Genomic DNA, 15191 nt, shown 5'->3' with positions numbered 1-15191 from the left:
AATTGCTGCATGCCTGACGTTGCATTATTTATTACCTTTTTTTTTTTTTACGTCCTAACAGCCCTTGATGAATTTTCAGCGCCTTTATTTGGTTGTAATTTATGCATTATATAAAGTAATACGGTGGACCCATACAGACTCCATGCATTCGAGTGCAGACGCCGGCGATTTGTACTACCCAGCAGGCGCCTAGGGGGCGCGCTTTTTAGCACCGTTTTCGCGGCGCCCTCTGGGCAGCGCAAGGTTCCTATAAGTACATGTTCCATCACATAGTTTCTTTAAACACATTGTGCATAAGACTAAGACTAATGGCTCTAAAATTGCAATATTTGACATGCGTGACAATTTATATTCGAATCTCGAATTAATAAATATGAAATATCATCGTGAGTATCTTGGAGACAAAATAGCTCAATTGTGCAGCCACTGATGTAGCAGTATCCCCATTTTTCTGTAATTGTTTAGAATCAGGAACACCAGCTCAGTTATTTCGATATGCCTCTAAATCTGTTAATATGGCGAGCACCTGCACGTTCTTCTGTAAAATGGTTGCTGTATTACTGCCAACAAATAAATCAGTAGAGACACCAATTTCTTGCACTTCATGTGCTAGGCCACATATTTTACCACCCGGTTAGCTAATGAATTTCATGAAAAACAAAACATAAAATATAATATATTTTCCCCCTTGCACGCTCATCTTCCGCTTGAACTGATGAAAGGTGTCTGGTATTATAACATGCGCGGAAGACTTGATAAACTGCAGCAATAAATACTGCTTTATTCGTTTTCATCGGCATGATTACTGATGCGAATATACCTGAAAGTTGAAATTACAAAAATAGATAATCATTGGTTACACGACCATTTTCTATCATTGACGAGGCCAATATGCGTGTTAGCTATTACAAACAATGTTCAGCGTCTAGGCACCAAATGCACGACAATGCATAAGAAAATATCTAACTGGCATAGGTGAATTCCAGCTTGTAATTGATGTAAACTGTGATCTTGCGCATTAGGGCAAGCAAGAAATACCTAAATATTTTGATGTCTCTGGTCTTTTAAACGCGCAATAATTCATTGTGCAGGTTACCGAAATTTACCCTCAATAATACACGATACATTACTGGCTGCAAGGAACATGACTATTGGAAATAACTGCTACAAGAAATAACAGCATGGGCTAGTACTCAACTATCGCTGCATTACTGGAATATTTTCAGATTGTAATGCCTTGGGAGGTGAGTGATTTCGCTAGTTGCTTTAGGGTAGCGCGCGTAAGACTGAAATTTATTTCTCAATAAATGCTGCAAGATATCTACTTGTCGAAATATGATAATATACAGGAATGACCAAGGATATGAGTTCGGGTCCATGCTCTCATCAATATATATCCGAAAGGAAATGCATCGTTATCTGAAGAATGAGTTCCAGGCTGTGCATATTAATGGGGGAATATGAACGTATTGCGCCTCAGCTAAAACTACGATTTTGTTGCGATATTTAGGACCTCATGTTTTTACAAAGGTTGACAAAGTTGGTTTTGAGCATACTATTTATGATCACACTGCAAGACATATTTCTAGGAGGACCATTTTCTGCTTCCATATTCCTTTGAGGCTCTGATAGCTCTGATAAGGTAGCTGTACCTCTGATAAGGTAAACATTTGTAGGTCACGTAGTCAGACTAATTTGAAAACTGTCTTTAGTGGTAGGTATATTAGAACGCTATCTCTGTCACTGTCCAAAAAGTTAATAAAGGCTGAAGAAGAACTCGGCGCACGTTCTTCATCATAAGTACAAAATAAATCCCTTATCTTCACTAAGCTTGCTCCCTACAAACAACTTGATGACCCAGATTGGGATATCGCTCCTTGTATTGTATTTATCTGAAAGTGTATTAATGGATTGTTGAGTTCTATAAACACATTTCTGTTTTCAACGTTAACATGAATATCCTTAAGTAAACTGGAATGCCTATGGTGGCGCGCCATGTAGATTGCTTTATTTCTGAGGAACCTAAGTACAGAATATTTTGTGTCCCGTAATAACTCGCAATAAATGTCACATTTTACTTCCGTTTATCGACCCCCCTTCACCGGGTGCTCAATTACGCCCTCCACTCTTGCGGATAAAAATGCATCCCTTCTCATGACCAACCACTCACAAGCTTGCTTCATGACCGCGTAAAAGTGAGACGCCGTGCCATATTCCCTCCGTATTTTAGAAATACTGACAGCCTTATATTTTGTTCAGTCACTCGCAATCGCTTGCTTCTATGCAGTCTTTTAAATGTGGTTTCACGAATATACCGCTGTGGACTTCTTCTGCTGCGCACGTCTTTCACTGCATTTTTGTTGATGGCAGATCAATGGAAAATACGATAGCGTTCTAACTAGTGATGATAGTAATTATTTTAAATAAACTATCATGATGTTAGCAGTCTCGTGAAAAAACAATACCTTACCGTTAAACCTATTTGGCCAAGTGTTATGGCAAGAGCGTGAAAGAGAAACACAAATATATTGGCAATGATATCAACCTTTGCCTACTGCAAGTAAGTTTTAAAATATTGGTTTCACCTATGCTTCTCTATAGAAAGCTACTAGATTTCGCAGCAAATATCAAGGAACAATGGTACGCAGCATGCTGGCATACTATCTGTGCAATTAGCTACCATTCACATTACCTTGCTAACGACGTGTTGACAGCTGTTAGTCCACACACTGTACTTGCTTCTCTTCGGTAAATTGTTTGTTGCCTCTTTCACATCATGCTCGGAGAGGTCGTACTTGCCAAGCATATGCTGTAGGTTGAAAAACAATCAAGTGATTCGCATTAGAACAGTTCATATAGTGAATTTAATAATAATTAATAACTTGAGTGTCACCATGCACTACTTTCACATCTGGCTCACCTACACCTTGATCTCGCTATGCCTGTATGATGGCTGAGGTATCGACAGTCAAATGCTTTTTCGCCTTCAATGGATGCTATGATAGCGGCTGCTATATTCCGAGCACTTTTCTATCATCTGGCTCATTATGCGTATATGATCGATGGCAGAGCGCCCTTTCCGGAAACGTGCAGTATCCTTTGGTTGATTAAACTATAAGGTTGTCCTGCTCATCACCATCATTGCCAGCCTGATTATACCCATTGCAGGGCGAATTCCAATCCCATATTGCTCTAATTAACCCGGTCCTGTTCTAGCTGCATCCTCATCACCCCGCGAACTTCTTAACCTCATCCGCCCACCTAACTTTCTGCTGCCCCCGCGCTATCGTTCCCTTGGAATCCACTTTGTTACCCTAAGCGATCATCGGTTATCCTCTCTTCCCAGTACGTGTCCTGCCGATGCCCATTATTCTTGACTTACACTAGAATGTCAGTAACTTGAGTTATTAATGCAAAAGCATTATTTCGCTATGTTCACAGATTTCTGTCGGGAAACCGTGTCCGCAGGCTGTGTCCGCAGAACGTGTTCGCAAAATCGTGTCCGCAGCAGTTGTGAGTAATTGAGAAGTTGTAGAAGTTAATAAGTGGTGTGAATTGATAGAGGGTGACGTATTGTTGTATCCGAAAAATAATTAGGACAATAAGTTAATTATGTGTAAAGAAGAAGATGATTAAGCGTCCCCGCAAACGACGATGAAGACGGCTGAATTCCTGACCGATCATCTGGCGCACGCACTCGAAGCTCGGACTGTCTTGTTCGGACGAGACTGTGCCTTACTCTACGATCGTCGTCTGTCACCGGTCGCCGTCTCCAGTCCTCCGAATAACTGAAACCCCTCTTCATTTGGTGGAAAGTGCCGGGATAAGACTCTTACACGATCACCGTGGAGCTCCGCAGCCGTACGATAACTATGGCGACAAACGAGGTAGGCCAACAGCCATTGGCAGCCCCTGCGCAGTCTATCTCAAGCTCCGGTGCCATTCGGCACCGAGACCCGGCAGTTTTCAGCGGGAAAGGCGACCAGGACGTTGCAGATTGGTTGGCCTCGTACGAGCGAGTGAGTCGCCATAACAACTGGGATGACCGCATCAAGATCAACAACGTCATCTTCTACCTGGGTGACATTGCTAACCTATGGTACCGAAATCTTGCGGCCGACATGCCAACTTGGGCTACCTTCAAGGCAAAGTTCACGGACGTTTTCGGTCGTCCCACAGTGCGGAAACTGCGCGCTGAAGAAGCATTTCGCGTACGAGTTCAGCATGAAGGTGAAACCTTCCCAAGTTACATTGAAGACATCGTGGATTTATGCAAGAGTGTAGACCCGTCTATGGATGAGGCTAAAAAGAAAAAGCACATAATGAAGTGCATTGATGCCGATGCATTCCACATGCTGTGGGCAAAGAGCCCCACCACGGTGTCCTCAGTATACAGTCTGTGCCAAAGTTTCGACGAGCTGCTCAAGCAACGCCTCTGCACTCGTCGCCCTCACGCACCTGCTGCATCTATTTCTGGCCTGGATGTCAGCAGCGACCTTTTAACTCAGATCAAAGACTTAGTTCGAGATGAGTTCTCTCGACAGCTTGGACTTTTGTCTGGCCCACTGCCGTCATCTACAGCCCAACTGATTACCCCTTCTATCCGACACACCATCACGCAGAAGGTTGCCGATGCCCTTCCCGTTTTTGGCCAGCCAGCGCCTGTCACACCTCATGCCGATCCTGTTCCAATGCAGCCCACACCTCTTGTTGCACCTTTGAGTTACAGCCCCCCTGTTGTCGTGCCGCCTCTACCTGTGCAAGTACAGATGCCTCCCACGTATGCACAAGTTACCGCCGCCACAGTCCTTTGCGTACGTGCCGACTATGGCGCCACCGTCGGTCGCCCCACGGTTCCAATCAACAACGCCTCTCTACAATCATTGGCGCACGAATGACAACCGGCCTATTTGCTATGCCTGCGGTATTCCAGGCCACGTCGCCCGCCTGTGCCGCCGTACTCTGCGCTCTGCCCCTGCACGCACTATGGCTGACTGCAATTATCAGTACGACATCTTGCGCCCACCTCCGATGACGTCTCCAGGGCAGCCGCACAACTCGTCGGTCCGCCAGCACATTCCACTGCAGCGCTCGCCGTCCCCTCGTCGTCGGTCCGTGTCTCCAATGCGGCGTCGCTGCGTGACACAAGACTCGGAAAACTAGCCGCCGCAGTTCCTGGGGCACGAACTCCGCACATTTCGCCTACCACAAGTTCTCGTCTGTCTTCGCCGAACGTTCTCGAAGTTTTTGGCAAAAGGTAAAAGACTTGCGCAAAAAGTAGATGAAGAAAGAGACGTGACAACAAGACAGAGCGCAATGTCTTTTACCTTTTGCTAATATGAACCAACTCGCCCAGAAGAAAGTACTTATCGAAGTTTTTGTTGATGGTGTTCGTACCCTTGCACTCGTCGCTACAGGGACCACTCTATCCGTCATTAGCGAAAGGTTTTGCCGATCGCTTCATAAAGTCACCACCCCGCCTTCTGGACTCTCTCTTTGCACCGCCAGCGCCGACTCCGTTCGTCCGTCTGCTGCTTGGACAGCGCGTGTCGTTATCGCGGACATCTTATACATCGTCGAGTTTTTAGTGCTTGCGTCATGCTCACATGACTTAATTCTTGGCTGGGATTCCCTGTCCCGCCACAATGCTGTTATTGACTGCGCCCGCGCCCACGTCGCCTTCTCTGCGCTCTGTGATGCGGTTCTTGACGATGCGCCGTCTTTTTCTTGCGCCAAGCTTGTTGTCGCCGACGACACCGACATTCCGCCCAACTGTGCTGTGATTGTTCCCGTGTGTGTACTCTTTTCCTTAGACACGACTGTTCTTTTTGCGCCTTCTCCCAGGTTCGCTTCTCGCCGTAACCTCCTTCTTCCCTTTGCTATCATCAATATTAACCGCGGCGTCGCTGACATTGTTGTTGCGAATGTCTCAACCGCTGTGGTCCCGCTATTTCGTGACGAATGCGTTGGCCATATTGAAGTTGCTGACCTCATCTCGCCGTTTGATGTTGACGGGTAATTACCACAGAGTGCCCACGTAGCCTCCCTAACGCCGATTACTGCATCTTCGGATTTACCGAATTGGGACCTTTTTCAATCATCTGTGGCCAGTGACCTCGACCGGACTCACCGTGAGCAACTGTTTGCTCTCCCCGACCAGTTCCGTTCTTCGTTTGACTTGCAGACGACTTCCTTGGGCCGTGCGACTGAGGTTGTTCACCACATCGACACCGGTAGACATGCCCCTCTTTGCCAGCGCCCTTACCGTGTTTCACCTACGGAGCACCGTGTTAGTGCTGAGCAGGTCGACGAAATGCTGCAACGTGGTGTAATTCAGCCTTCATCTAGTTTGTGGTCGTCTCCTATAGTACTTGTGAAAAAGAAGGATGGCTCGATAAGATTTTGCGCTGGCTACCGCCGTCTTAACAAAATTACAAGTAAAGACGTATACCCACCACCCCGTATTGACGAGGCCATCGATTGTTTACAAGGAGCCGAGTTCTTTTCGTCCCTGGACCTGCGCTGTGGCAATTGGCAAGTCCCTATGGCCGAGACTGACCGACCCAAGACAGCCTTTGTTACCCCTGAAGGACTATATGAGTTTACTGTGATGCCGCTTGGTCTTTGCAATGCTCCTGCTACGTTTGAGCGAATGATAGACAACATCTTACGCGGCCTCAAGCGGAATATTTGCCTTTGTTATTTGGATGATATCGTCGTTTTCTCTCCCGATTTTCCGACGCACCTCGTGCGCTTGCACCAAATCCTGAGCTGTCTCACTGGCGCCGGTCTTCAACTTAACCTGAAGAAGTGTCGTTTTGGCGCCCGCAAGCTGGCAATACTGGGTAATGTCGTGTCCAAAGATGGTGTCCTGCCCGATCCGGACAAACTACGTGCGATCACTGAACCCCCGAAACCGACTTCTGTTAAAGAGGTGCGCAGCTTCATCGGCCTATGCTTTTGTCCCGGACTTTTGTCCGGAATTTCGCTGGCATCATTGCACCGCTTACAAAATTGCTGAATGGCCCTGCCGACTTGTCTACCTGGACTCCAATCTGCGACGATGCTTTCACTACGCTCCGACGTCTACTCACTTCGCCGCCCATTCTCCGCCATTACGACCCAACCGCTCCTACAGAGGTGCACACTGACGCCAGCGGCATCGGTCTCGGTGCTGTCCTCGCTCATCGCAAACCCGGCTTTTCTGAACATGTAGTTGCTTACGCTAGCCGAGCGCTAACGAAAGCTGAATCTAACCACACCGTCACGGAAAAGGAGTGTCTTGCAATCGTGATGGCCTTAACAAAGTTTCGCCCCTACTTATATGGTCGCCGCTTCAACGTTATTGCCGACAACCATGCCCTCTGCTGGTTGGCTTCCCTGAAAGACCCTTCTGGATGCCTTGGCCGCTGGGCTCTTCGCCTTCAAGACTTTGACTTTGATGTGATATACCGATCGGGACGCAAATCCTCCGGCGCTGACGCCTCGTCGCGCTCGCCGCTGCCTTCTCCTGCACCCTCGGACTCGATATCCGAACCCTCCGTTGCATCCCTTACTTCCGACGATCTTCCTTTTGAACAATGCCGGGATCCCTGGATATCTTCACTCCTAGACGTCCTCACCGCGTCCTCAACATCTTCATTCCCGCAAGCCCTTCGTCGCCAAGCTTCCCATTTTATGATCCGGGGTGGACTGCTGTATCGCAAAAGCTATCGCCCGGGTGGTCGCAAATGGCTCTTGGTCATTCCTCGCCAACTTCGCACAGAAATTTGTGTCCATCACCATGCCGACCCGCAAAGCGCACATGCTGGCTTGTTCAAGACATACGAGCGTCTCCGCCAGCGGTACTACTGGCGGGGGATGTACAACTTCGTCCGCCGCTATATTCGCTCCTGTACTGCTTGTCAGCAGCGGAAGTCCTCTCCGCGCCCCTCCGCCGGCCCATTACAGCCATTGACTTGTCCAGAGCGACCCTTCCATCGTGTCGGCATCGACCTCTATGGCCCCCTTCCATCTTCGACATCGGGGCAACCGCTGGATAATAGTCGCCGTGGATCACCTCACTCGCTACGCGGAGAGTGCAGCCCTGCTTACGGCTAGTACTCGTGACTACGCCTCCTTTATCCTACGTCAAATCGTTCTGCGTCACGGGGCTCCTCGTGAACTTTTCAGTGACCGCGGCCGCGTCTTCTTATCACAAGTGGTCCACGAGCTGTTAGAAGCTTGCAAAATACTACATCGGACCACCACAGCTTACCATCCTCAAACCCACGGCCTCACAGAAAGGTTTAACCGAACTCTTGGTGACATGCTCGCCATGTACGTTTCTTCTGACGCGTCTAATTGGTATCGGGTGCTTCCGTACGTCACCTATGCTTATCACACAGCGTCTCAGCCAACGACTGGATTTTCCCCATTCTTTCTCCTATACGGTCGTGAGCCTTCCTGTGTACTGAACACCATACTTCCTTACCACCCCGACAATTCAGAGTACACTTCTCTTTCTGCTGTTACCCGTAATGCTGAGCAGTGCCGTCAGCTGGCGCGCTCATTCACGTCGAACATTCAAGATCTTCGTCGACATGAGAGCGATCACGGCAAGCCCGCTTCTGACACCCTCGTTTGGCTCTTTGTTCCGACTAATTCTAAATTCTCTGCAAAGTATCATGGCCCTTATCGTGTATTCGAGCGTACTACATCTCCAGTTAACTACGTTGTGGAGCCGGCAACGCCTTCTTCGGACCACAATCGCCGCGGGCGAGAAGTTGTTCATGTCAGTCGACTTAAACCATACTACGATCCTCTTGTGGTCCCCTCGCCTTAAGTCGCCAGGATGGCTCCCTATTTCCGCGGAGCAATTCTAAGGAAGAAGACGATTCAGCGCCTACGCAAACGACGATGAACGGTTGAATTCCTGGCCGATCAGCTGGCGCACGCACTCCAAGCTCGAACTGTCTTGTTCGGACGAAATTGTGCCTTACTCTACGATCGTCGTGTGTCACCGGTCGCCGTCTCCAGTCCTCCGAATAACCCCCAATAAACCCCTCTTCAATGTAATAATTAGAATAATTGGTTCACAGGAAAGCAAAGGCGCAGTATCTGCCACACTTCTTCTGTGGTCACCTGAACCACGCCGTAAGGGAAGGGAGGAAGGTGGGGGGGAAAGCGGAAAGAGAGCAAGGGGTCCTGTAGTAAATTTGACGTCAAGGATTTGACGTCATGCAACCAGAAGTAAAGCCAAAAACGGCATAGGAAGGGATTGGCGCGATTTGAAAGTACCAACCACTAAAATGAGTACACAATAAGTACATTTATGTGAGGTAGAGGATGTGACGTCACGCAACCGGAAGTAGAGTCGAAAAAGGGCATAGGAATGGATTAGCGCGCAGTTTGAAAGTACCAAAGAATAAAATGGGCAAAGAAGAAGTGAATTGAGCAACTAGAAGCAACCAACAGCAGCATTCGTGTTTTCGCATTACTCCAATGAAGATGCTGCAGTGTTCTTTAATTTTTTCTCTGACCCACTCTGCACACTTCCTATCTCTTAATGTTATCCCTACCATTTTTTATTCCATATTCCTCTGCATCGTCCTCAACTTAAGTAGAACCCTCGTCGCTAGCCTTCACGTTTGTGCCCTAAATGTGAGTACAGGTAAGATGCAACGTTTTTATACATCCTTTTGAGAGATACCGGTAAGCTGCTAGTCATAATCAGTGAGTGTTTGTGAAATGTGCTCAATCGCAATCTAATTCTCCTTGTTATTTCCCTTTCATGGTCCGGATCTGCGGTTACTACCTTTTCTAAGTAGACATATTCACCTGGTAATTCAACTGCCTCGCTAACTAATGTAAATTGTTATTTCTCGAGGGTGTTAAACATTACCTTAGTCTTCTGCCAATTTATTTTCAAGCATACATTTCTACTTTTCCCGTCTAGGTCATCAATCATTCTTCGTAGTTCATCCCCTGAATTTCTTAGCAAGGCAATGTAATCAGCAAATCAAGGATTACTGAAGTATTCTCTGTATACCTTTATCCCTTAATGCTCTTCCCTTATCTCTAACTGCTCTCATTCCAAGTCTTTGAATATTTCCTCCGAGTAAGTTGTGAATAGTACTGGGAAGATCCTGTCTGCTTGCCTAACACCTTTCTTTATAGGAATTTTATTTCTTTATTGTCGCTTACGCGGCAATATACCTTCCAGCACTTTCACATACGGCGCGTGTACACCCTGATTTTGTAATGCCTGCATGACCACCGAGGTTTTTACTGAGTCAAATGCGCTTTCTTAATCAATGAACGCTATGTGTAAGGGCTGGTTATACGCCGAGCACATGTCTGGTTTGGTTTGGTTTGTGGGGTTTAACGTCCCAAAGCGAATCAGGCTATGAGAGACGCCGTAGTGGAGGACTCCGGAAATTTCGACTACCTGGGTTTCTTTACATGCACTGACATCGCACAGCACACGAGCGCCTTGCTTTTCGCCTCCATCGAAAAGCGGCCGCCGAGGCCGGGATTCGATCCCGCGTCCTTGGGCTCAGTAGTCGAGCGCCTTAACCACTGCACCACCCCGGCGGGCCCGAGCATGATCGATAGCAGAGCACCATTTCCTAAAGTCTGCTTGATCGTTTGCATGGATGCATTGTAGGATTGTCCTGATTTTATTAACAATTATCATAGTTTTGCGTTCGAAGTGCTGCGTCCTCGTTCGTGGAGCAGTGCGCATTAATGGACAGGCACCGGCCCCCTCTTCGCGCTTCGCCGTTAGAACTCGCCGCCTGCCTGCGCCCAGCGGGACGCCCCCAACGCCGTGCTCCCTCACCCTCCTCTAATTATAGCAAGCAAGCCCCATCCCCATTCTCTGGCCTCCGTTCCCTCCGTTCTTCGCACGGCCAGTTCGGCGTACGCCTCGGCCGACGGTGGTCGTACCCTCTTGTCTGGTGAATAAACAAAGTTAACAGTTTAACAGTGGCGCGTACGTCTTTTATACATCGACGTCGACAAACACGACAGTGGCGATCAGGAAGTGGATTAAACCCATGCTACGCAATGTCATTGACAAGCCGTGGCTACGCGAGGGTTAATACCAGAATTCAACGGATCATCTTGGTCATCGTGGGTTGGACACCTTCAGTTCTACTTTGAGGCTAACAGCATCACCAACCCAGCCTTGAAGAGGGCCAACCTGCTAACGCTGTGCGGGGAGCAGACTGGCGACACTGTCTGCGCCCTTATTCAGCCAAGCACACCAGCGGAAGTGCCTTACGAAGACATCGTTGCAGCACTTGAAAATCACTACGCCCCGAGGCCATCAGAAGTTTAAAGCCGAGCCCGCTTCCAGCGACGAGATCAGCTGGAAGCGGAAACTGATCGACTACGCAGCAGCGCTCAAGAAGCTTCCAGCTGACTGCAATTGCAGGACGCTGACCACAGCCAGGATAGCTACCGGGCAGCATGAAGACGCAGCATTTACTAACATCCCAATCCTTCCATTGGGCGTCACCTTACGTGACAGATTTGTGTGCGGACGCAGTGACGAGTCACTACAGCTGCGCTTGTTCGCTGAGAGGAGCCTCACGTTTAACAAAGCTTACGACATCGCCGTGCGAGCGTAGAGCGCCGGTCATCAGCAGTGAGGGATGCGCCGGAACGCCGAGCCGGTACAACAAACATACAACCAGGTACGCAAATCTCCTGTTGTTCCGAAATCGGTCAAGAATACACAACGCTGCTGGCCGTATGACGGTGTCACGAAATCGGCGCACATTTTTATTAAGCCGGCACGGCGCGAGGCCCGCGCGGCGTCGCTTGGAAAGCTCGAGAAAAGCCTCCTTCCCCGCGCGAGAGAGCGCATAGCTTTGTACGCGTCGCCGCCGCCCTCTTTCCCATCACCCGGCAATCACGCGGACTCATCAAGTGGAATATGCCAGAAAAATCGAAAACCTTCTATGGGACCTAGCCAATGAGGACGCGCGGCTCGACGGGAGGAAAAGGGAGCGCTCTAACCAGCGAAGCTGAGTGTGTGTGCGCGCTAGCTTTGGCGCGTGTTAACAGACAGACGCGGCGCGCCTTATTTAAAGAGACCGCGCCGCTTGTGCAGTCAATCAGTGGTTGCGGCGTGTTCGTCAGTGCTTCGGCTGGACTCCCGGGAATCATCCGCTGCTGGCAAGCCCACGGACCTGCAAGGGAGCGGCGCTCGTCTTGTATGGCGGCCACATCGTGACTCTTGAGACATCGGACTGCAACAGTGCCCGCTGAACAATTTGGTGTTTGTTTATGTAACTCTCTCGTATTTGATCTGTGTTGTAAAGCATATGTGCGATTGAATCCCTCTGTAGTTGCATGCTTAGCGTTTGTGTTCTGTGAACCTCTCGTCTGTGCATTTCAAGTGTTCTTGTGTATTCCTTTGTATTGTCTCTTGCTGTGCATAAATTGTGTTTTGTTTGTTACTTCTGAGCCCGATCCTTATTCTGGTTTGAACCGGCGACAGCTGGGCACAAAACGGCCACCCCCTTCTGTCACTACAAGGTAGTTGAATTCCGGCTGAGCTTGCCACGCAAGTCGAGGGCATCGCCTTTGCGACCGGAACAACTACCCCCACTCACTCTAAGGGTTTCTGGGAGTGTACGCACCGTTAAAGGCGCATGGTTAATAATCCCTCCCAATTGTTAACGGGTGACAGACGGCCAACACAACGCCCAAGGATGCCGATTCCAGGCAGCCACGTGTAATTTTTGTCACAAGAGAGGGCATGTTGAGAAAGCGTCCATTAGGAAGCGGAAGCTTGCCAAGATAAGGTCGCCTTCTCAGCATAACCACAGTGTCGACGCCTCAGAGATTACGTCGCCATGTGACGTCTATGGAACAGCATCAGCAGCATCATCAGTGTTGTACGAACTAAACACAGTGAATATCGGCACGCGACCGAAGATTTTTACCGAAGTTACAGTACATCACAAGCTGATTAAGTTCGAAGTGAACTCCGTCGCGGCCTGTACTCTAATAAGTGAAGACACTTTTCAAGCTTCGTGGCCATCAGACGCACCATTCTTGCAACAAGAAGACACGCACGTGCGAACTTGTTCACGACAAAACCTGCCACTATTGGGCTCTGCCAATATGCGGGTGTGTTACAACAGCCAGACCCATACGCTGCCTCTCCTTGTTGTGAAGGACTGAGGATCAAGCCTTCTAGGGAGAAACTGGTTTTCTCCGTTAGGGGTGACTATATGCGGCATACACCAAACGCCGAATCACAACGTAAGTGAACAATTGCAGGAGAAATACGAAAGAGCATTCTCTGAAGAGATTCAAGGAAATGAAGGGCCCCCAGTCAGACAGGAGTTGTTAAGCGGCGCGCAACGAAGTTTTTGAAGGCCGGTACCCTTTGCGCTCACAGCGTCAGTTGAAAGGGAGCTGGACAAACGGAAGCAGCATGTCATCGAGCCGACACAACATTCACAATGGGCCACACCACTGGTTGTAGTAGAGATGGGCAAGACGGCTCACTGGCTCACTTACATCTGTAGAGGTGAGTGAGTCACTCAAAAGGGGCCGGATCTTTATATATATATATATATATATATATATATATATATATATATATATATATAAGTGCACGGCTCACTGGCTCACTTACATCTGTAGAGGTGAGTGAGTCACTCAAAAGGGGCCGGATCTTTATATATATATATATATATATATATATATATATATATATATATATATATATATATAAAGATCTGGCCCCTTTTGAGTGACTCACTCACCTCTACAGATGTAAGTGAGCCAGTGAGCCGTTCAAGCTGTCGTCGCAGGCTGCAAAATGGACGCCGCGGCTACGCCTCATTTGAAGTAGACTACCCTCCTCGCTTCTCCGGCTCTAACCACTGTTCATTACCTGACTATCCCCGAGGTTCATCACCCCCGCCAGAAAGTCCCGCTCCGCCTGGTGGTTACAGGCCTTCAAGACGCCGTTCTCCTTCGCCTTTTCGCCGCTCAACCTCGCCCCTCCGCCAAGCTTCTCTGACGACCCCCCTCCTATCGGAAAACTGACCCCTGCAGTTTTAGCAAGGAAAACTGCACTCTTCGGCCATCCCAAAAATCCTCCAGAACGTCCCTCGAATATGATTTTAGTTTTGGTTGAAGGTTTCTCTGTTGATGCTTCGGTTAACACAGGTGCCGCTGTTTCTGCAATACACACTGACTTGTCATCCCGCTTGCGAAAAGTGAAAACGCCTTACGATGGACCTGAACTCCGTGGAGCTAATGGTGCAATAATTCGGCCTTTTGCTAAGTGCACTTGGCACTTACCGTGGCGTTACCGTGGTACTGAAGTTGTCGACGTTTCACGCATAAGCCTTTGATGAGGCGCAATCCTGCGGACTAATTGCGGCCAGGCTGGCCGCTTCAACTGCGCGGGCGAAATAGTGTGAGCACTGTGTGGCGCTTCATCTTCCACACGGCTGAACGTGCTGCTTCATCTTCATCCTGCTCTCTCTTGTAGATACCCATCGTCATCGCGGAGTGTGGTTCGCTACAGTGTGCGACCAGGGGTACAGGTCTTTAATAAAACCTGATCCGCCAAGTTTGACCTTCGCGTTACCTTACAATATTACCAGCAATATACGTATTGACAAGGAAACCTACTCCCAGTACTCACCTCTGCGGTAAACCTCGATAAGACAGTTCATGCCCGTCCTCCAGTACAATATATGCCTCATTCGGCCTCCGAACCCCAATAGCCCTATGACATCCTATTTCATGCCCTGTAGTTCATAGCAAAACTCCAAGCTGGGCTTGTTGGCTCATAGTTACTAAAAAGATTTGCAGCGCTAAAAGACGACACAGAGAGTCCTGTGCATCTTTTTTTCTCTGTCGTCTTTTAGCGCTGCAAATCTTTTTAGTAACCCTGTTGTTCGTCTAACAGCACTGCTACACCAGCTTCAATTGCTAGGGTTCCAGCGGTAAACGTTGCCAGGATCAGTTTCCATTGGCAGCCTGTCCAGCGGAGCCAAAAAATCTGAGCACCCCGCGCTGCGTCACTGGTCTGATCGCCGCTGTGGTCAGTTGCCCGCAGCCGCTGGTGACCGAGAGCCGATGTTTTATATGACTAATCATGGGAGAAGTGGCGGCCAATTACTGCACCTGGGTGGACAGCTTCTTTTCTGTAGAGGGAATGCGTTGTTTAA

At 48.7% G+C, this 15191-nt stretch overlaps 1 protein-coding gene across 5 annotated transcripts in view; it reads right to left on the bottom strand.

Moving 5' to 3' along the window:
- LOC146181253 (uncharacterized) overlaps window positions 1–15191 on the bottom strand; it is a 136182-nt gene that overhangs the window by 49568 nt on the left and 71423 nt on the right. For 3 of the 5 annotated variants that reach the window (XM_084576314.1, XM_084576312.1, XM_084576313.1), the window contains exon 4: window positions 2693–2809. In XM_084576314.1, the coding sequence (XP_084432440.1) occupies window positions 2693–2809 (117 nt within the window). Of the gene's footprint in view, window positions 1–2692; window positions 2810–5026; window positions 8474–15191 lie in introns of those variants that run through there. The other 2 variants (XM_084576316.1, XM_084576315.1) reach the window with 2 other exon arrangements.

Source organism: Amblyomma maculatum, chromosome 8 (assembly GCF_055883805.1).
Source record: "Amblyomma maculatum isolate TAMU_Amacu chromosome 8, ASM5588380v1, whole genome shotgun sequence".
Classification (NCBI taxonomy): Eukaryota; Metazoa; Arthropoda; class Arachnida; order Ixodida; family Ixodidae; genus Amblyomma; species Amblyomma maculatum.
Note: the sequence above shows the minus strand (reverse complement) of the source record. Positions and strands in the feature narration are given on the sequence as shown.